The following is a 21,992-nucleotide window of genomic DNA, read 5'->3' on the forward strand; positions in this document are numbered from 1 at the left end:
AAACAGTAGAGGCTGCACAGGGACAGCTTTACTTCTGCTGCCCAGGTTGTTTGGCAGCCTTGCTGCATGAAGTCCCAGGGGTGACGCTCCTTGCCTGCTGCTGCTCTGCTCGCCACAGTCTTGTCTCCCAAGAGAGCCCTGTGGTTCAAGATGGCTGCTCTAGCTCCAGCCATTTCAGCTGCATCTAAGCCAGCATGAAGAAGGCACCAAGGAAGAATGTGTGCCTCTCCCTTAGAGTCACTTCCCGGGAGGTTCCACCCACATGCACTAATGTTCCACAGGCTCTAACACAGCCCTGGGGCCACATCAGCTGCAAGGGGAGCTGGCACCCAAGTCACTCCCTAACTAAGCAAAACCCCATGGGAGCAGGGCCAGCTCACATGGCCAGAGGGCAGCTCTCCACAGCCTGAGAGACACCCAGGCTCACAAGCCCCCACCCATGCTTGTTCCGAAGCATGGCAGGGTCCAAGTCCAGAGCTCACAGTGTCACCGCCCCATGACGAGAAAGGCGGGACAGGCGGTCACCTCCGTTCAGACCTCTCTCCTGTCCCGTCCTGTGATGTTAGGGGCAGCTGAAATGCCTCTCCAGGCCCTCTCTAGAGCCTCCTCTGAAACCTGCCCCTCCCAGCGTCACTCAGGGCTTGTCCTGGCCAAAGCAGCACAGAGCCCCGTCAGTGTCCTGGGGCTGCTGCACCACATCACACCAACCTGTCGCCTTTGGACGGCACAGAGCCCTCCTCTGGTGCCTGGAGGCCGGAAGTCTGAAATCAAGGTGTCACAAGGCCATGCTCCCTCCAGACACTCCAGGGACGCGTCCCCTGCCTCTTCCAGCTCCTGGGGGTCCAGGCCTGGCATAGCCTGTGGCCACCTCACTCTGTCTCCGCCTCCATCTTCTTGGCCTCTCCTCTGTGTCTGTGTCCCTTCTGTCTCTTTAAGGACACCCACCATCCACTGTGCCCTCTGCTCACTTCCACCCAGACTTCGGTTCTGCAGGGGAAGCAGGGGTGGAGACTCGGGGGAGCCGGAGGGACCCCCCACAGCAGGGCACATGGTGGTCTGAGCCGAGAGCAATGGAGAGCTCGCAGGAGCTGGGACACAGCTCTGACGAGGCCAGCCGGGGGCCAGCTAAGGCCCTGACGAACACAGTTACGAGAAAGTTCTAGATGAGCCCAAACTGGGATTAAGCAGGAGGGGTCAGCTTGTCTCTGAGGGGCCCCGGGAGGAGCCACAGCCCATCCAGGCACTGCCCAGAGCCCTTCTCAGCCGTGGCTACCAGCCCAGGTCATGTCCAGGGCCCTGACTCTGATGTGTCCCCATGACCTTGTGACGTTGGCAGGAAGAGCCCGCACACCTGGTCCAGGTGTGTCTAGAACAGGTGAGGAGAGTCCCGCCACTCGATCCCTGCAGGAGCTCTCCGACCCAGGGCTTGGACAGGGCAGGCCTGGGAGCCTGCGTTGCTCCCCCGTCCCTGAGAGAACCAAGCCACTGGGCCCCAGAACGACACCAGGAGAGGACTGCGGGAGGGCAGTGAGCACGCGGAGCCTGCTGGGAAGGTGCTGGGCTCGCCCTCTGGCCCCGGCCCTGGGCCGCAGGGTCGGAGGGCAGCGGGTTCCAGGGCCCTCCACTGCCCACCCTTGTCCAGCGCCCACCAGAGGCCCCGGGCCTGAGTCTCCTGGGTGGACCTTGCCCTGTCGGTCCTCCAACCCATATGGAGTCGTCCCTCCAGGTTGCCAGGAAGACCCTCAGACTGGAGCAGGGGTGCAGGAACCTCCTCCAAGCCCCGCGGTTGTCCTGGGCAGGCACCTCCCGCCCCGCGTGCTGACTGACGGCCCCGTGTGTTTTCTTTACAGTGGGGCCGTGTCCAACCACCAAGTACACAGTGCTATTTCAATGATAATCACAGGCTCCCGAGCCTGCGCAAGCTCCACTATCAGCGGGTGCCTGGGCCACCTGGCAGGGGAGGACGCGGCCCCCCACCTTGGGGCACCTCACAGGGCATCCCTGCAAAACAGACTGTGACTCTGTAGGCCCACCCAATCCTCACGGACAGTTGACTCACAGCCCTGCCTGTGACCCGTGGCAGTGGGGGACTCGCAGCCGACGATCCAACAGCTCCCTGCAGCCTGTGTGCCAAGCCAAGCTGGTGGCCAGGGTGGATGGCCGGGGCCCGCCTGCACCTCCCTGCGTCTCCTCAGCCTCGAAGCAGATGAGAAAACAGCCTGCAGACTGCATACAGGACCCAGCAAGGTCCAAGGAGATGAAGAGCCCGACAGCAGTACCCAAAGCACAGGGCAGGGTCCTCCGGTGGCTGTGACCAGCCAGGTGGCCCTGTCAGTGCCTGCACTGGGCGGGTGGGGGGTCTGAAAACAGCGAAGCTCCGCCCTGCATCCTGGGGGGGCCTCTGACGTCCAGGGCCAGCAGGGCCGGCTCCCCTGACAGCTCTGGGCAGGACTCTTCCCGCCCTGTCCATGGGCCTCACTGCAGCCCCTGCCCTCGTCTCTATACCGCCTTCTCCCTCTGCGCCCCTTCCTCTCTCTTAAAGGGGCACCAGTCGCTGGATTAGGGCCCCTCTCATCCAGTGTGACCCCCCTTCCTAAGGACGTTTGCAAAGACACAGAGTAGCCAGCAAACTCAGGTGTCCAAGAAACGCCTCCAGAGTCCTCCTCCAGGTCCCGGCAGCGATGCTGGGCAGGCAGAGGTGGTGGCTGCCATGGTGCGTGGAATGGGGCTTTCTGTTACTTGCCAGCCTCCCGGTGTCACCTGGGCGCAGGTTTGAGAGCCTCTATTTAGGCCATCTCAACAGCTCATGGCCAGGTTTCTGACTCCTTTGTCACCTAAAAGCATAGCTCTGCTCTTCCCCTGCTCCATCACTTCCCACAGCTCCCTACTGCCTGTACCAGCCACTAGCATTAGCTCTCCCTGCTTCTCTGGACACCGTCCACTCCCACCAGGTCCAAGCACACCTGTAGCAGCCCAGCTTGGCCTGTGGGGGCGGCTTGTCACTCCCCTTCTCCACCCATTCGTTGGCTTGGTCAGCTGACATTTAGGATGATTCACCACGCGTGTCCCAGGTGCTGTTCTAGGTGCTGGACACAGAGTAGCCAGTAAACCATCCCTGCCTCCCTGTCCTTGTGGAGTTCTGGGGAACCACCCACCCCTCCAGACCCACCGCTCTCAGCATCGGCCCCAAGGCCCTGGCCCACACTGGCTGCCCTGCTGAGGCCCACCTCCCCTAATCTGTCCAGTGCCCACACACACCTGGACCCCAGTTCCAGCCAGGGCCTTGGTCCTGCTCACCTCTGACCCCAGGTGCTTAAACTCTCCTGAGACTGGAGGAAGTTGATCAAAGTGTCCAAGGGAGCACTTGGTGGCTGGCCCAGACTGTACCCCAGCTCAGGGGGCCCTGGAGAAAGGAACAGGACCCAAAAATGTCATGGACACGGAGAGGGAGGGTGCGACAGACTGAGAGGAGCCTCCTGTGGGAGAGGCCAGGGGCTGGCCGGTCGGCTCCTCCCGAGCCTGACCCAACCTGCTGCAGGGGGCTCCTGTGTGGAGCTCCCAACCTGGCCCCTCGGCCAGCGCTGAGCCGTCCCTCCCCTTCCCTCCCATTCTCTCCCTCCCATTCTCTCCCTCCCTCCCTCCCTCCCCTTCCCTCCCTCCCTCCCTCCCTCTCCTTCCCTTCCTCCCTCCCTCCCTCCTCATCTCCTTGCTCTCTAGCTGCTCTCTGCTCTCCACACCCCTTGTCCTTCTCAAGAGCTGGCCAAGAGGACCCGAAGGACAGCTAAGTCACCTCCGGGTTCCGTGAGCCCCTCCCTGCTCTGCACACTTGGGTCATTTCTGGGCAGATGAAGGATCCACAAGACTCAGACCCACAGGGAAGAGGCCCAGGGAAGAGGCCCTGCACAGGACAGAGAAGGTAGAGAGCAGAGCGGCGCAGCTCCTCACCAAGAGCAGCAGGGACTGGCCACTGAAGCTGGGCAGGGCAGGAGGACCCTCCAGTGCCTGCAGCGGGAGCTGGCCCTGCACACCTGGACTCCGGACTTCTGGGCCTCTGAAAGAAGAGCCTTCTGTGGTTCAGAGTCCCCTGGTGTGGACGTTGGTTCCAGCAGCTGCAGGACACGAGCAGAATAAACCCTAAAATGCCAATCTCCCCCTGGCCCTTGTGCTCAGGCTCCTCCCGTTTTCATCACACACAAAATAAAGATCAAATCCTCAAGGCGCTGAGTCTCCAGGGCCCTGCGTGGCCGCCGTCCACAGCCCGGTCCCTCTCCCGCTGGCCCCAGCCATGGAGGCAGTGCTGACTCGGCCCCTCTGCTGGATGGTTCTCCCACAAACTCCCCTTCAACTCTGTCCCTTTCTCTCTAACAGGGTTTCAGCTTGGAAAGACTTAAAAACATGAAAGAGAACCCCCTGCCTCAGACCCCGCCCGGGACCCCAGTGCAGCACAGGGAGCCCCGAGGCCCTACGGCCAGCCTCTGCCCCCTCTGCCTCCTTCCTGCCCCTGTTTCCACCTCTCACTCTCCGCCTGCCTCTTCCCTCTGCCCCGTGGGGTGTCAGGAGTACTCAGCAAGTTTCACAAACAGCACCCTATCCTGCGACTACTCAGCAAGCTGCTTTGTTGTCAGGGTCTGACTGTGGCCCATCCACGTTGATAAACGTCCATGGGTCCGTGTGTTTTCCCGGGTGGGCGCTGTCTCTCCTGTCTCTCGTGCCCCTCCCTCTCCTCGCCCAGCCCCCAGCCCCCACCGTCTCCACTCCCCGCCTGCAGAGGTGCAGCCCGGCCTGGCACCCCAGCTCTCCTTAGACGGGGCTGCCAGGCTGCTCTTTGCGGGTCTCTAAGCAGGCGTGTGGATGTGCCTCTGGTCACCATCCCAGGAGAGAGGCCAAGGGTCGCAGTAAGTGAGCGGTTTCAGTTTTACTGCCCATAATCCAGTTACTCTCCTGGGGGCTGCATCAACTCCACGCCCCACAGTGGAGAGTCCGCCCGCCTTCCTGCCTCCGCTCGTCCAGCAGGTGCTTACTTAACTCCTACCAGCAGGAGATGGCCCGCAGGTGCTGAGCAGCCCAGCACAGGACAGGCAGAGTGGACACCGGGCTGTCCTCCTGGACCACAGGCCCACAGCTGACCGGTTTGCCCTGGGGAGAGCCAGGCACAGCTCTGTGCCTCAGTGTCCCCATCTAAGGTATTTGATAAATTCTAAAACACACATGTAAGTAGAGATACCTGCACAGGTGTGCGTACACCTGCACAGGTACGAACACAGACGTGGACACTGGAACAGACACACAACCCAAGGAAGGTGCGAACACAGGTGCAGACACAGGTGACCCAGCACAGATACAGACAGCCATGTAGATGTGGGCACGCATGGCCCAGGTGGCCTTGAGCACACACAGGCCCTGTGTGAGTGGCCCCTGTGCCTCGGGTTCCCACCTACAGCACCCACCAGAAGCCCGAGGAGGGGGATCCCGCAAGATGGTGATTCAGGGCACGGGTCAGCGTCGAGGCAGCGCAGGGCCCACATGGCCGTCTCCCCAGGTCTAGGTCCTGCCAGCACAGACCAGCAGGAACTCACCGTGGTCAGCGTGGGCTTATGGCTCCTGGCAACAGAAGGATCACACACCGTGGGGAGCCCTGGGGCTCGTCCCTGAGAGTCAGGAGAGCGCCTTCTAGATTTAAGGTCACATTAGGAGATCTGAGGGTTTGGGGGACGCAGGGCTTTGCTCTGGATTGGGTGCTGCCGGAGAGTGGGGGTAATTCGGTGTCTGCTGTCTTCATTGTTTGAATGTAGAAGGTTGGGACAGTGGGTGAGGGTGGAGCTTTGATTGGTGAAGAATGTGCTGTCACTCCTACTGGTCAGGCTGGGGCAACTGGTCCTTCTGTGACCTGTGTTCAAAGTGGTCATGGAGTGACCGTTTACTCATTAGAGCAGAAGAACTCCAAGGCCCCTCCCTCACATAGACCCTGCTGCTGTAGTCACTGGGGTCTCTGGAGGGTCCCCCACCCACTAAATAGGCTTCTGACTTGGATCCTTGCTCAGCGACCCTGTGGTCCCAGGGGTGGCTGGCCAGCCTCCCCCCCACCAGCCTGCGTGTCCCCCCACGGGGCAGACCCTGTGGTCCCAGGGGTGGCTGGCCAGCCTCCCCCCCACCAGCCTGTGTGTCCCCCCACGGGGCAGACCCTGTGGTCCCAGGGGTGGCTGGCCAGCCTCTCCCCTCCCCAGCCTGTGTGTCTGGTCTTCCCAGAAATCCTCAAGGGAGGAGGTTCCCAGCCTCCTCAAAATCCAGAGGACCTGGACTCAGGCAAGAGGGACGGACACTGGGAGGGCCTCCCTCCACTATGTCCACCCCGTGTGACAAACAGAGCAAACCACCAGCTCATGTGGCCGGCAATGGTGCCCACATGGACAGGTGAACGTCTTTTAACTCAGTGATGGTAGTGGGCAGTGCAGTGTCCCACAAAATCATGTCCACCCAGATCCCAGGATGTGGCTTTATTTGAAAACAGCGTCTTTGTGGATGTCATCAAGCTGAGTCCATAAAGGATTTCATGGCCCTTGGCCCAATGACTGGCATCCTCAGAAGAAGAAAGGACACAGAGACCCAGGAAAGCAGGCCACACGAGGACAGAAGCAGAGGAGGAGTGACACTCTTCAAGCCCAGGTCTCCAAGATGTCAGCAGCCACCTGAAACCCGGAGAGAGGCTGGGAAAGGGCTCGATCCTCCCTCCCAGCCTCGGCAGCACCACCCCAGCCCACACTGGGGCTTCAGGTCCTGATAATGGGTTCTGCTGGTGTGAGCTGCCCAGTGCACGGGGACTTGACATGGCAGCTCAGGAAACCTGCATAGGGACCTTGGTGGCCGTTCCCCTGCCTACTCCCTGTCTGTCCCCGAGGGTGGAGGACAGGGACCCTCCCTGGCATGGCCAAGCCCCCTCGTCCCCGGGCTCTTGCTCAGGCACCCATCCTGCCTTGGCTAGGTCGCGGCTCCTGCTGCTTGGCCCATGGAGCCGCCCTTGGGTAATGACCGTCATCATGTGACTGTGGTGTTGCTGGCACTGGTGATCTGTCATTGTTAACGTTTATGAAGTGACTGGTCCGTCTGCAGCAAATGATAATAATAAAAAATAGGAATTGCTCCCCTCTGATGGCCACGACCCGCAGGGAACCAAGCGTCCGGGAAGGAAGAAGGGCCCCAATGCCCGGGTAGTGCCGGGATAGGACCAGCAGGTCACTAAAGACCCCAGGCTCCTCTTCTCAGCCCTAAGAGCCCCTGGAAGTTGTTGGCTGATGCTGACCTCTAGCCGTTTCAGGGAGGCAGGAGAAGGTGGCCATCCACTGGCCATCGGTCAGTGCCCGTGACAAGCCCAGATGGGTCAGGCAGACCCAGAAGGAGGAAGGAGTTGAACCCAGAACCTGTGTCTGCCTCAAGTAAGATCAGGGCTCGGGGCCAGATACTCACGACTTCTACGTGGGGTCCTGGAGCCAGGGAAGGGGTAGGGTGACCGCATCCCCCAAGGCAGGCACAGGGAAATCACAAGTGCACGTCACTCCTGGATGACCAGTCCACCGCCATCTTCACTGCCTCCATGCTATGAGAGAGTCAAAATGACCAGTGTCAACAGGGAGCCTCACCCACTGCTGTTGGGTGACAGAAGCCCTGTCCCCCCACCCCCCTGGGGACCCCTCACAGGATGCGCAAGTCTCCATATGGGTTTCAGAGGAGACCTGCACAGACTGCCCTTCTGGGAAGCAGCAGGTGGCCTCTGCAGCGCTCCACTGTTGGGGTCAGGGCAGTGTCCCTCAGCTGTCCCTCATCTCAGGAAGCACCTCCTGCCAGCCCCTGAGGCTTCAGAGGCCAGCCCCTGTCCCAGGCCAGCCCCCATCACAGCAGAGGCCATCCCCTGTCCCAGGCCAGCCCCCGTCACAGCGGAGGCCATCCCCTGTCCCAGGCCAGCCCCCATCACAGTGGAGGCCATCCTCTGTCCCAGGCCAGCCCCTGTCACAGCGGAGGCCATCCCCTGTCCCAGGCCAGCCCCCGTCACAGCGGAGACCCTGATGGAATCCACACAGACTGGATTTGGGCTGGAGTCAGTGGGTCAGGAGGAAACAGGGGGCTGGGGACAGGGCAGCTGAGGAAGCCAGGCCAAGGCCTGCAGGACGAACCGCCCAGGACCGTGCACACATTGGGTGGCTAATTCAAGGACATGCTGCCCTCAGTGTCTTTGATCAGGACCTAAAAGTTCCTGTGATGACCAGGTCCCTCCAGGGGCCAGGCCCTGGGGACAAGCTTCTGTGTTCACATTTGAGATCAAGACTCGGACAGCAGGTGCCGTTTGACAGGTTCCAGTTGGATGGGGAGAGCCCCTGGCCCAACCCCTCCATCCGGCCAGCTGCTGTCCCAGTGTGGACCTCCCAGGGGGCCGAGCCTGGCTGAGGGAGGGCACACCTGGAGGTACAGCATAAACAGCGACCAGGCGGGGCCAGCAGCCTAGGACACACCTGCCATGACACACCTGCCCAGGGAAACCATCTTTGCCTGGAAGGAGCAATTCGCTTCAGAGGACGATTGTAAGAGAGAAAGGGGCAACTTTGCAGTGGGAGGGGCCGTTGCCATGGGAGGGGCCATGCAAGAGGGAGGGGCCGTTGCCATGGGGAGGAGAGAAATCTGGGTGCCTGTGACCAAGTCCTTCTCTCAGGGGAAGGGGCGCTGCAAGGGGCCTGAGCAGGAAGAGGCCGTGACTGGAGGCTGGAGTGGGAGCTGCCCACACTGGCCACACCCCGAGGTGCAGTGCTGGCCCTTTGACACAGGCCACAGAGTCAGCCACCGGTCAACGGGGATGTACCCTGCAGGGGGGCTGCAGCCAGGCAGCTCCCACCCCAGGAGCAGTGCTCCAGGCCCGCACAGCTCAGCCTGGAGACAGCTGCCAGCCTGAAGGGGCAGGAGCAGCATCTATTTCAGAAACATTTTTCTGCCAAAGCATCACAGGATCCCCAGTGAGCTGCAGCTCCCCGACCTTGTCTCTGTAACAGCATCCACCCTCTGTGGCCACCTCCCCCCGGGGCCGCACCACAAGCAATTATCCCGGTCTCTGCTGCTGAACCCTGTCACTTCCTGTGTAGGGCCATTGAAGACAGATCCCCAGGGGCCGGCCAGGTGCCAGCTGGCTGATCAGAGAAGGTAACAAACAGGATTGATATGTTTAATCTAACGCCAGGACTGTTCACAGTAGGAAGGACGGGGCTCCGTTTATCAGGATTAGACAGCTCTCAGCAGACAGAGCCGTCCAGACCTCACCTCTCCTGTGTGAAGGCTCCATTATTAAACCCAGGCCCGGCCCCCGAGCGCTTCCTCAAAGGAAAACGTGTGCTTTGTCAAAGGTCTCCAGAGATAACAGCCCCCTGTCCCCTGTCTGACCCCTCCGTCAACAAACAAGGGTCTCCGTGTGGGATTGCGCCTAGCGTGGCTCTCTCACCCCCTTCCTGCTTTCTGACTTTACAAAGTGTCCTGAGGGAGAGAGAAAGCTGCTCCCTCCACCGCATCCTCAGCCCGTGGCTTGCTGGCCACAGCATCCCCTGACCCTGCCCGGGGCCCTGCAGGCAAAACCAACAGAGTCTAAAGACACTCAGCCTCACCGTTTTGAAGTTGAGATGGCAGGAGCCGGCAGGACTATGGGGACCAGGGACATGAGGGTGGCCCGGCAAGTCCCTGTCATCCCATGTCAGGGTATCCCACCCGAGGTCCAGTGTCAGCATCAGTAGCATGCACCAGTGAGCATGCAGGTTTCGGCCATGCCCCGGGCCCCTGCATCTGCCCTTTAAGTAAGCCTCCAGGTGATTATGGTGTCGACCAGAGATTGAGAGCTAATGGCCTCAACCTGTGGTGGTGGGGGGGAAAGCCCATCTGCTTGGGCCACATGACCAAGTGCCCTCGTCTGGGTGACTTCAACAACCCAGTCCTGGAGGCTGGGAGTCTGAGATCAAGGTTTGGCTGGTTTCCTCTGAGGCTCCTCCGTGGACATCCCCTCCTGAGCCCTCACATGGCTGTCCCTCTTAGGACACCAGTCTTGTAGGGTGAGGCCACCTGGTGACCGCTTAATCATTTCTGGAAAGACACCAAATACAGAAGCCCTTTGACATATGAAGGGGTCACCCCCAATAAGTCCATTGTAAGTTGAAAATACACTGAGTCGAAATGCATCAAATGCCCCGGATCCACCCAAGAGCCCGCTCAGCAGCACGGCACGCTGCAGAGGGTCACTTGCTTCCCTGGTGGTGGCAGGGCTGAGAAAACTGCCCAGCTGTGCAAAACAGGACCTCACCCATGCCACCAACCCAGAAAGGATCAGATTCAACGTTCCAAGTGCAGCTTCTACCGAATGATTCCAACTCTGCAGCATGACGGAGTTTAACGTGTAAATTGCACCTTCCGAGGTTGGGTCCTTCTGCAGTCCAGTCTGACCTCCAGGGTTAAGACTCAGCATGTGAACTCTGGTGGACACATTGGCCCTAACAAGAAGCCAGAAAGAAATAGATCAAGCCACAGCTCCCTCTCAGCTTGGTACGATGACACTGGCACCACAAATTTTGGTCCCAGAACCCAGTTCTGCATATGCCAGGTCTCTCAGCAGCAGCTCAGGGCTGACAGCAAGAGGGAAGGCAAAATTTGCAAGACTGGGTCCATGGGGCGGGGAGGGGGGGTCAGGGAGAGAAAGACACGCCTCTCCCCCATCACACCCTTCCTTGCTCACAGAGGTGCTTCTAGAGGAAGAGAAACCCCAGCTCCTGTGCTCAGCTGCATGGCTCACCCTTTGCCCCAGGAGAGAGCAGTTTCCTGGCTCCCTTAACCCCTCCCCCACCCCAGACAAGACCCTCGTCTCCACGTGCTCCATGGCTGCCCCTGGGAGCCTCCGCTACTCAGCCTCCATCTTCTTGGGTCTTTTCAGCTTCCCCAAACTCCTGCACGTGGTCACACAAGTCCCAAGCTTGGGGGAGAGAAACAATGGGCCAGCTGACCACACGAGCAGACCCACACTCACCACCAGTGAGTTCAGGACTGAGGCCAGAATTTCATCCTCATTCGCTGGAGTCTCCTCTGGGGTGGGTTTCCTGGATCTACCCCCTCAGTTTACCCCAGGCCTGGAGGGGCAGGAGGTGGGCATATCAGGGCCCACCTTTGACTTGAGGGTCCCTGTCAGTCATCTTTCTATCACAGGATGTCTGAGATAATCCACTTAAAGGAAGAAAGAGTCATTCTGGCCCCTGGTCCCTGAGGTTCACACCCCGGTGGCTTGTCTGTCACCCTGGGCCTCGGGTGAACCAGAACAGCATGGCAGGGAGCAAGTGGTAGAGCAAAGTCACCTCGTGGTGAACAGGAAGCAAAGAGAATGAAAAGAAGGATCCAGGGTCCCTTCAAGGGCACACCTCCAGTGATGACTTCTGCCACTAAGTTCCCCTCCTGAAATTACCAGCACGTCCCAAGAACATCATTGGCTGGAGGCCAAGTCTAATTCATGAGCCTTTGGGTGACATTTAAAATCCAACCCATAACTTCCCAGCCCTGGTCCCCCAAAGACTCATGTCTATTTCAAAATGCAAAAGGCATTCCGTCCACCTCCAAGAGTTCCCACGTTATTAACTGTTCCAGCATTCTCTGAAGTTCAAACTCAATTTCTCTTCTGAGACTCAAGGAAAACTCTGAGCTACAAGCCTCAATAAATATTAAAAAAAAAAATCAAGTTACATGCCCAATGGGACAAAGTGAACATTCCCATTCCAAAGAGAGGAATGGGGCATAGAGAGAAAGGGTGGGACTGAAACCCAGCGGGCGAACGTTGAATCCTGTCACTCCACATCTGTCACCCATGGCACACAGTGGTGTCATGTGAGCGCCAAGGGGCTTAGAGACCCCCACCACAACCTGCTGGCTCTTTCTCAGGTTGCTCTGCTCGTGCCCACTGTCTCCCTTGGCAGATGTCACATGTTCCTGCATCTCTAACTTCTCGTGGTCCCTGCTTCAGCCTCACTCCCATGGCTGCATGCATGTCCCTGCCTGGAACTGCCCACAGGCACTCCAACCCCATCACATACTGCCTGGTTTTCCAGAATTGCCTTTGAAATCTCGGTGGAAATCTCCATGACCCTACAACTCCTGCATTCCTCATTCATGCAAAACAATTATCAAATAGATGACACGAATGTCCAGCACCAGTGGGAGCAGTAGCCAGGTCTCTGTGGATCACAGGTGCAGCAAACTCTGAATGCCCAGGTGGCTGAGCAAAGCCAAGCACACCAGAGTCACAAGGGCTTCCTAGTAACCCCATGCACGCAGGGTGCCCCAGAGCTCTCTGTTCAAACAAGTTTTTGAGCCTACTGTTTGTCTCGATGATTCCTGAGACACCCTCCAAGCTTCTTTCCTATTGTCCTGATGTAAATTAATCACTTTCCTTTTAATGGTGCTAATATACTTAGTACCACATTCTCCTTATCTGCAACTATATATACACTTTGTGTGTGTGTGTGTGCACACGTGTGCAAAAATGAAAGTTTTTCAAATCTTTCTGCTTTTCTTTTTGTTCCTGATTCTCATTGTAAATATGGCCAAATGATATCATCAATATCCATGTCACTGCCTGAATGCCGGGCTGCCTTGAAATTTCATCCAGCAAATAAACTAGTCCATCACCTTTAAATTTAGCTTCACCCAAAGTCTCAGGGTTTGGACGACATGTAGACAAGTTCTTTGCCAGAAGGTAATGAAGATGGCTTCTAATCTAATTCTTAGTAGATTCTGCCTTTCCATAGGAGACCTCATGAGCACAGTCTTTACTGTCCACATTTCGGTCAGCATCCTGGTCTTCTGAGCTCCCACAGATATGACCATTAAGCTCTGCTTCCAGCATCTAAGACTTTTCCTAGGACACTTTCCAATATTTCCTAATTCCTCCTGAGAACCACTTCCAACGCTTTCTGAAACGCATGATCAGGCCACAGACCCACTCCTGGCACTGATTTTCTGTTAGTCGGCTTCCAACACTTGGATAAAATATCAGAGAAAATTAACTTACAAAGAGGAAATGTTTATTTTGGCTCATGATTTCCAAAGTTTTAGTCCAATGGGTTACTTGGCCCCATTACCTTGGGTCTCTAGAGAATCAGGACATCATTGTGGGGAGCATGTTGTGGGGAAAGGCTTCTCATCTCATGGCGGGCAGGAAGAAAAGAGAGCAGGAGAGGAAGAGGGACTGGCACACAATACCCCCTTCAAGTGCACTCTCCCAATGGCCTAATTTCCTCAAGTTTCCAACATGTGAACAGCACCTTCTGTTGAGGACCAAGCCTTCTACACATGCACTTTGGGATACATGTGAGATGCAAACCCCAACAGTCATCTATTTCAATAAAGGCCCCTGAGCATTTTCTGGCTCCACACGTCTCTACTTTCAACCTGGCTACTTACTGAAGACAATGTGTTGGTTTTTCTTTGCATTCAAAATTTATCAACAGGATTCCTGTCAGAGCCAACCCATGAGGTGTTTTCTACTCCAAGGAGAAGACTCGAGAAGAACAAGGGATCTTGTGGGGGTTTTCAGGTACCCTGCCCGAGTCCCAGATTTATCAAAAGTGAAACAGGATGAATAATTCCTGAGGCACAAGGTGGAACAATGGGGGGGGGGGACTCTTGCTAAGTCTCAGATAGCCCACTGAGCATTGTACATAGATTTAAAAAAAATCTGTTTAACCCTCAAAATGATTCAGTGATATGGATCCTGCATCTCACAGGCAGGAAGTGAGACACAGAGTTAGGGTTGGGTATCCTTCTGGAGAGAAGCACAGCTTGTACGCAGTGTACCCCAAGTAGGATGCTGGCCATCCTCGGCGCCCTGTGCTATAGGCACAGCACCTCCACCTCTGCTTTCATCTCTCATGCCTTCCGCTGTGGTCTCTTCTCTAGCTTTTATGGGGACACTAGTTATTGGATTTAAGGATCACTTAATCTGGCATGATGTCATCTCAAGCCTTGCCGTAATTGCCTCCGCAAAGACCTTCTTTCCAAATAAAACCGCATTCTGAGGTTCCAGTGTCTAGGGAGACACCCTTCAGTCTAATACAAACGCTGTTTCTTCTGCCCTAACAAAATCCTGTAATCTAGGTAGTTATTTCTCAGAGTTCTGGAATTTAAAAGCCCAAGATCAAGACATGATTCCTACGTCTGCTGAGGGCTGCTCTCCTTCATGGTGACCCCTCTGCTGCGTGCTCACGTGGCAGGAGGCGCAAACGCTGTTCCTCACATGGAGAGTTAGAAGGGCCAAGTGCCTCTCTGAGCTGCTTCAGTGAGGGCATAAATCCCCTTCACAAAGGCAGGACCCACCTCTTAACACCAGCTCAGTGGGCATTAGGCTCTGCATGAGCTTGGAGAGAGAAACATTCAAACCCCAGCACGTGCTAAGAGCAAAGCCTCTGGACTCTGGAGACGGTTAGCGGCACTCAATCCCTTCCCCTCCCCTCCGGCTCCCATGGCACAGTTTCCTCCACAGTCACTGGCACGGGCTCCTCCTCTCTTACCTGCTCTCCCAAATTCTGTCCCCCCATACCTCTCTCAACAGGCACCCTCTCATCCCCTGCCAGCCCCAGGTCCCTACTAAGGGAGCCCCCTGGACAGCTACCTACCCGTCCCACTGCCCATCTGCCCAGAGTCTCCTTACCCTTGCCACCAGCCCCAACAAGCACTCCCCCTGCAGGCAGAGGTAGAAGCCTCGGGAGAACCTTCAGGGTGAGGGCAGAGAAGAGATGGAGAGAGGAGGGGGCAACGTGGCTCAGGAGAATCACAGTTCTGCCTGCCAGTGCCTGACCAAGTGGGGGGGAGACAAAGATGTCAAGCTCCAAGGCCCTGTGGCCCCCAGCCCAGAGTCTCTGGAGACCCATCCTACTGACCTCACCCAGGAGACGGCCCCTGGCATGTGGCCTCAGAGGAACAGCAGGAGTGTCTGGAGGTCAGGAGTGGCCAGTCTCTGCCCTGCCCTCCCTGAGCACACGCTCTGAGCTTCCTGTCTCCATTCCCAGGAGGAGACCCCAGGCCCAGGCTTCTCTCTGCAGGGCTGCCTGGTTTCGGCTCCTGCAGGACCAGCTGGTGGCTCTGCTTTCCTGACCTGGACAGCCGGCTGGCACCAACCCTCCCCCGTAGCTTGTCCTTCAGGACTCCCCTTGTGTTTTAAGGTGTGGTCCCTCCAGTTAGAGGTAGGAGTCCCTGTGCCTGGATTCAGGCACCTCGGAGAGGAATGGTGGGGGGCACATCTTTAGAGGAGCCCGCCCCGACAGCTCTGTGGCCCTGGAAAGCTGCTGAAGCTCTCTGGGCCCAGTGTCCTCTTCTGTAGGGCGGACGTGACGCTCATGTCCCTCACAGGATTGCTCTGAGGCACCAGGAGCAGTCTGACGCAGCAGGGCTCTCCAAGCCAGTGAACTCAGGTGAGGAATAAATTAAAACGAGTGCTTTTCTGGTGGTGACAGTTTCAAGTGAGTTTTTCCTGAAATCTGTGAGGCTTCTAGTGTCCGGGGGCAGCCTCTCCCCTCCCCCCTCCCTGCCCAGCACTGTTGTGATGCTTACCTTGACACATGCTTGTCAATATGGGCACGGGAAGGTGCCCATGGCATTTAGCAAAGCAAAATAAATGGTTCCTCCTGTCCGACTCAGAAGTCCTCCTGTCCCCAGGGACGGAGAGGCTAAAGCGTCCCTCAGTCACCTCTCCAGGACACAGGAAGATAAATACAAACCAGAGGCCCGCGTCTGGGAGCCCCAGGAAGGCTGGCAGGGTGGGCCGGGCCTACTGGGGTAAAGGTGCCCCTGGTGAAGTTCGCTACTGCTGCCGCCGTGCCACCCAGGGAGCCCTCCCCTCCCTGGGTTCCCGCGTGTGCACTCGCCCTTCCCGCTGCCCCAGCCTCACGGTCTGCCCTCTTGTACAGGCACAAGCCACCATCTTCTGCTCCCCAACGCCCCCCTTCTGCTCCACCCCTCTGGTCAAGATCGCCCCTGTTCCTGTGACACATACGCAGGAAGGCACCCCCACAGCCTGGCGGGGTGCAAGAGTGGGCGGGACACTGGCAGCCCAGATGAGCAGAAAGAAGATCTGGCCACCAAAGATACACATCATGCTTCCCGGTGTCAGAAGGTGGACAGGGTCAGCCTGAGTAAGTGCCCGTGGGTGACAGGCCATCAGAGCAGGGAGTCAGATGAATATGGGCAGTCACCTCTACAAGTCTCTGTGTCCTCACCTGTAAAACAGGAATAATATGAGGATTAAGTGAGGTCTTACACAGAACGCCTGGTAAGCACAGTGTCAGGGATTTAGCAGTGTAATTATTATCATCTTCTTCACCATCACCACCATCATCATCTTCATCACCATCACCACCATCATCATCTTCATCACCACCACCACCATCATCATCTTCATCACCACCACCACCATCACCACCTCCTTCATCACCACCACCACCACCACCATCATTACCAGCACCATCATCACCACCATCATCTTCATCATCAGCATCACCACCATCACCATCATCATCACCACCACCACCACCTCCTTCATCACCACCACCACCACCATCATCATTACCAGCACCATCATCACCACCATCATCTTCATCATCAGCATCACCACCACCACCATCATCATCACCACCATCATCTTCATCACCACCACCACCACCACCACCATTATCACCACCATCATCTTCATCACCACCACCACCATCATCACCACCATCATCTTTATCATCAGTATCACCACCACCACCACCATCATCACCACCATCATCTTCATGACCACCATTTTGATCGACATCATCACCACCATAACCACCATCATCTTCATCATCACCATCACCACCACCACCACCATCATCACCACCATTATCTTCATGACCACCACTTTGATTGACATCATCACCTCCATCACTATCATCTTCAGCATTATCATAATTGCTGTATCCTGGAAGATAGAAATTGAGCTAGTCTCTGGGAGACGGGCTACACTGGGATTGGAGAGAGGGATGGGGAGGCCCATGAGGCAGGTGGAGAGAGACGTGGAGAACAGTAGCAGTCAGAGGACTCTGGGGACCAACTGGATCAAGACCCTGGGGTCAAGGTGAGCTGAAGTCGACTTGCCCTTAGAGGAGAACAGAGGCCCCTCCTCCCCGCCCAGGCTCCCTGCCTCCACCCTGATCTTCCTCAGACCCCACACTCCCGCCATGCCACCCTCTACCTCCAGGGCCCCCCACCACCACCTGGAAATGACGTGTGGGACACCACAGCAGAGGTCCCAACCTCTGCACCGGGCACCCCAATGACCCTCCCTTTCAGAGGCACATGCCCCCAAAGGACTTCTGGCCTCACCCTCTGGCTTGGCAGAGAGTCATCCTGGGCTTCTGGAGAGTGACGACAAAGCCCTCCAGGGCTGGAAATGAGAGTCGTGTGATAATGAGCTGGCAGGGCGCAGCTGCCAGGCCGCCAGCTTTGGACGGCCACAGTCGGAACAGCCTGGGAGTTGATTTGTTCTCTCCAAATGTGCCATTATGGTGAGATTTCCCACAGGCTCGCTTTGGCAATAGCCATTTATGTCTCCTTCCCACCTGGGGGGACTCCTGATCCTGTCCCGGGAGGGGGCCCTGCTTCGCCGGCTGGGCTGTAATTGCCTCGTCGCGGCTCTCGGCTGCACATTTGGTCTTGTTTCTCACTCTGGGTCACATTTCATTTTGGTTTAAATAATGAAACCAACAGACCGGAGATTAGAGCCGTTAGATGATTCTGCTCCTAGGAAGTGGACGTCGTCTGTCCAAGATCAAAACTCACCCACAGCTCAGTGGACCCTCTGTGCCAGCGAGGCAGAAGACCACGGCCCCTCACTGCCAGGCTGTGTGGGGGACAGACCTGGGAGGCACATCGGGGTGAGCTCCATATGAAGCCAGCAGGAAGTGGGGCTCTTGGGGAGGAGAGGCCTTTGGCCTTGGAGGGATGACCTATGCCGTGGTCAGAGATTCCTGGGGATGGTCACACTGCAGCCCGTCTGCCCTCCCCCACCCCCTCAAAGCCCTTTCCCTCTTCCTGCAGGGAAACCAGGAGTCCAGGGAGGCCGGTGACAAGTCCCCAGCTAAGTGCACCCCCTCCCTGAAGGCGTGGATCTTCTGCAGGAAGCCATGGAAGTGAATCTCAGGTACAGTCTGGACCCTTGAGCCTCAATTTCCTAATCTAAAATGACCTCGGCCCTACAGGACTGCCGCTGTGCCCGGGCAGAAGCCCCCAGGCCTGGCTGTGTGCAGGGCGGCAGTGGGCGGGGCAGCCAGGCCTGCCTCTCCTTTAGCGCTCTTGGGAGCTTGTCCAAGTTAACTGGGCTCCTTGTGTGGCTGGAGCAGGCCTGACCGCCTGAGAAGTGGACGCAGCGCTGGCCCCTGCTGCCCACAGCCAGCCCCAGGCTCGATTTTGGCTGCTTGGTGTCACGCCTCCCCAGCCCACTGGGTGGATGCGGTCTCCTTTACACACGGGTTTGCTAGCCATCACCCGGCTCCGGGGAGCTTCGTCCCCCACAGCACAGGACTGTTGGCTTCCTGCAGCACTGTTGTCCAGTACATGCCAGACCCCTCGAGGGTGACAGGGACAGGCCATCCCCACCAGGAGAGCTCAGGCCTCTTGAAGCCACCTGCCTGGAGCAGCCTTGCTCCCACAGGCCTCAGTTTGGCAAAGGTCCTCACCAGGGACCCGGGAATCCCGGACTCTCGCTGCTGCCCCAGGCCCACCTGTTGGCCACCCCGTCACGCACCTAAGCCCACAGCTTCCATCCACCTCCCTCACCCTTTGCCCCCTGCTGCACCTGGGCCCTCCTCCCTCCTTCCTCTGCCAGAGCCACTCCTGGAGTGGCCACTGGACTAGTCACAGATCAGCCTTCTGGGGTGGTCACTATGGATGACTGGCCTCCTGGGATGGTCACTGGGCATGTCTGGCCTCCTGGGATGGTCACTTCAGATGGGCTGGCTTCCAGGGCTGGTAACTGTGGATAGGCTGGCCTTCAGAGCTGGTCATCATAGGCAGATGGCCTCCTGGGCTGGTCACTGTGGATAGCACCCCAGGCTACTCCTGTCCCTCTGGCCCCAGAGCCTGCCACCACTCAGACAGCAGGGCTCTTCCAGGCGTGTGCCGGGGGTCTGCTGTGGGGGTCGTCACCAATGCCTGGGCCGGTCCCGCAGCTGTGACATGTGGACTGGGCAGGAGGTGCACCATGCCAGGCCTCCAGCTGCTCCTGGGAAAGTCCCCTGCCCCCCAGTCCCAAAGGCCACCTGGGCCCTTGAGGAGTGGTGCAGAGAGGGGGGTCCTGGGGGCCGTGTGCTGTGGAGGAGGCCGGAAGGGACGGGAGGCCCTGCTCCCGGCTCCTCTGCAGGGCCGTCGCCTGCCGACCAGCGCTGTCCCTCCTCCTGACAGAAGGATGACTGAGACTAGACACACTGAAGGGAGCCTCAGCTACGAGGCCCTCGTGGAACGGGAGGATGCGCTCTGTATCCTGTGGCCATTACCCACTGGCTGGCTCCTCTCTGGGAAGGCAAAGGAACAGAACCCTCCCCAAACCAGTTTCCGCCCTGCCCGCAGGCTGGCCGCTGCGCTGCCGGGGGGACAAAGGCTCTTGTCCTTGTTGTCTCCTCCGGAGCTCCGTGTTCTGCTCTCCTGCTTCACCCTCCTTCTCCAACGGTGCTGGGGGGCCGGCTCCTCCCCAAGAAGAGCAGCTTCCCCGTCCTGTCCGGCCTTCCCCATGGCCTGAGGGTGGACCTGCTCCCCCGCCCCCCTCAGCAGCCGTGGCCCAGAGACACCGAGCCCACAGCAGAGCGGGCACAGCCATCCCTTGGTGGGCTGCAGGGCTGGTCCCAGGACCCCTGCGGACGCCAAAGTCCACGAGGCACAGGCCCGTCACGTAAAGAGGCACAGCGCTGGCTTAGAAGCTCCGCAAGAGTAGGCCATCTCTGATGACTTGCACCACCCCACGCAGCGGGGGTCGTGAAGAGCTGAGGTGCCGCGCGGTCTGGGAAACAGTGGCCGGAAGATGTCCACGCGTTCAGTTGAGACGCGTTGTTAAAATGCTTTACCCTATACACTGTACTCACAGAAAGAGCTACGGGAGCCTCGGGCTCCATGTTACAGAGGCAGGCACACCCGGGATCTGGAGAGGGACTCGGCCATCACTGATCCAGGAGGGACAGTGATAGTGTGAGTGTTTTTCAGCCAGCGTCTTCGGAACCTGTAAGAGCTATTGTTCGTTTCGAGTCTGAGGCAGGAAAACATCTGATGACCTAGTCTGGAGGCTCTTAGGCATAGGAGAATCCCCTCTTATTTAGGGGAGGTTCACCCTTTAGGTTTCTTCAGGCTTTCAACTGATTGGGTGAGGCCCACCAAGAGAGAGTTCAAGAGCTGATCCCCTAAAATAAGACCTCACAGACACCCAAAGCCATGTGCTACCAAATGCACTGCACCCCCAGGGACACGCAGAGTGAACCCCCACTCCCACCCCGTGTGCCCTCCTTGTCACCTGTCTCATGTCCCATCTGGAATAAGGTGCTCTTCGCATCACTGTTTCCTCAGCTGGTCTTGCAGACCCTGCCATTCAGCATGTCCCCTTCCTGTTTCTCTGCTGTCCCCCTCGTCCTCGTCCCCTTCTCTTCCTGCCCGTTTTCTCTCCTCAGAGGCAGGCTCTGCACAACGTGCCTCAGCCCTGGCTGCGAGGCCCCTGCTCTGCGTGGCCGCCCCTCCCCGGGCTGTTGGCTTTGCAGGATTAAAATCCCCATTAGGGGGACAAGGAGTCTCCCTGCGTGCCCCTGGGTGACTTCTGCTGACGTGCCTTCAGACCACAGGGACAGGCTGGCTCGGCTGACCACAGGAGTGGGCTGGAGACCAGATGAGGCCAGGCTGGCCCTGCGGTGGCCAACGTGGGGCCCACTGGAATCACCTCCACAGATGGCCCTTATCAGCCTGTGTCTTGCTGGCAGAAGAGCCGCGTGGCCAGGACAGTCTTTAATCACTGCACATTTCAAAACTGATCCTCGGAAACGCCGTGGAGCAGCCCTGTTGAAGGAGAAGGACGGCACTGCCCTCCCGCCGCCCAGCACAGCGGCAGGGCCCCTCTAAGCCCTGCCCACAGTGGACACGCAGACTCCAGAGGGAAATGACACGACCCTGCTCCTGCAGCCGGCAGAGCGCGCTCAGTCCCGAGTCACCACCCGCCCCACGGAGCAGAATGTCCCTCCAGCCCCAGAAAGCACGTCACTTGGACAGGCCCAGGAGGGCCTCAGGGACTTTCCCACTGAAGGGACTTTGGGGGTGGGCTGTACGATCCCTGCAGAGGCTAAAAGTGGGGTTCAGTCCTCTGGAAGGAGCTCTCCTCAGGGTCAGAAACAAGAGGCAGCCGTGGGCCCCCAGGAGCCAGAGCCGTGGTTCCGCAGGGCACTCAGAGAGGCACCCTGGGCCTCGGCCAGCAACTGGGCTCCCTCCCTGCTTCAGGCCAGCCCCAGACCGGAGATGTGGCTTCCAATTCCTCAGCTTCCCTGAGTACTCCTTCCCGGACCCTGGTCACAGGAGGCCAGTCTTCCCTCTTAGACGTTCCCAGGTCCTTCCCCAACTCCATGTCCCCCGCCCTGCTCACCTGGGGCTGCCCAAAGCCCTGGCTGCTATCTCCTGCCCCCTCCTCTGACCTCACCCCTGCAGCCCAGAGCTATCTAACCAAACAACATCCCAGCCTTCCACCCCACTGGGAGTGTGACAGGTGACATTCACATCAGGACACCCCCAGGTGTGCAGCGAGCTGCTAGGCACAGATGAGACAGGCAGGTGAGGGCGGGGGCCGCCACCAGGGGTCCCCTCCCACAACCTCTGGGAAACAGCTGTGGCCTGCCTTGCTCTCGGAGCCTCTACTCCGCCCACCTGAGCCACCGCTGTCCCTCGGCACAGCCCCACAC

General features: G+C 58.2%; 1 protein-coding gene across 1 annotated transcript in view; it reads right to left on the reverse strand.

Annotated features, from left to right (window-relative positions):
• Positions 1–6,479: 6,479 nt before the first annotated feature.
• LOC144369042 (uncharacterized) overlaps positions 6,480–21,992 on the reverse strand; it is a 65,798-nt gene continuing 50,285 nt past the window's right edge. Inside the window, exons 4-6 of the mRNA XM_078028116.1 lie at positions 9,636–10,508; positions 7,462–7,591; positions 6,480–6,686 (exon numbers count right to left, since the gene is read on the reverse strand). Of these exons, the coding sequence (XP_077884242.1) occupies positions 9,980–10,508 (529 nt within the window). The 3' untranslated portion in view covers positions 6,480–6,686; positions 7,462–7,591; positions 9,636–9,979. The remainder of the gene's footprint in view (positions 6,687–7,461; positions 7,592–9,635; positions 10,509–21,992) is intronic.

Source organism: Ictidomys tridecemlineatus, chromosome 12 (genome assembly GCF_052094955.1).
Source record: "Ictidomys tridecemlineatus isolate mIctTri1 chromosome 12, mIctTri1.hap1, whole genome shotgun sequence".
Taxonomy (NCBI): Eukaryota; Metazoa; Chordata; class Mammalia; order Rodentia; family Sciuridae; genus Ictidomys; species Ictidomys tridecemlineatus.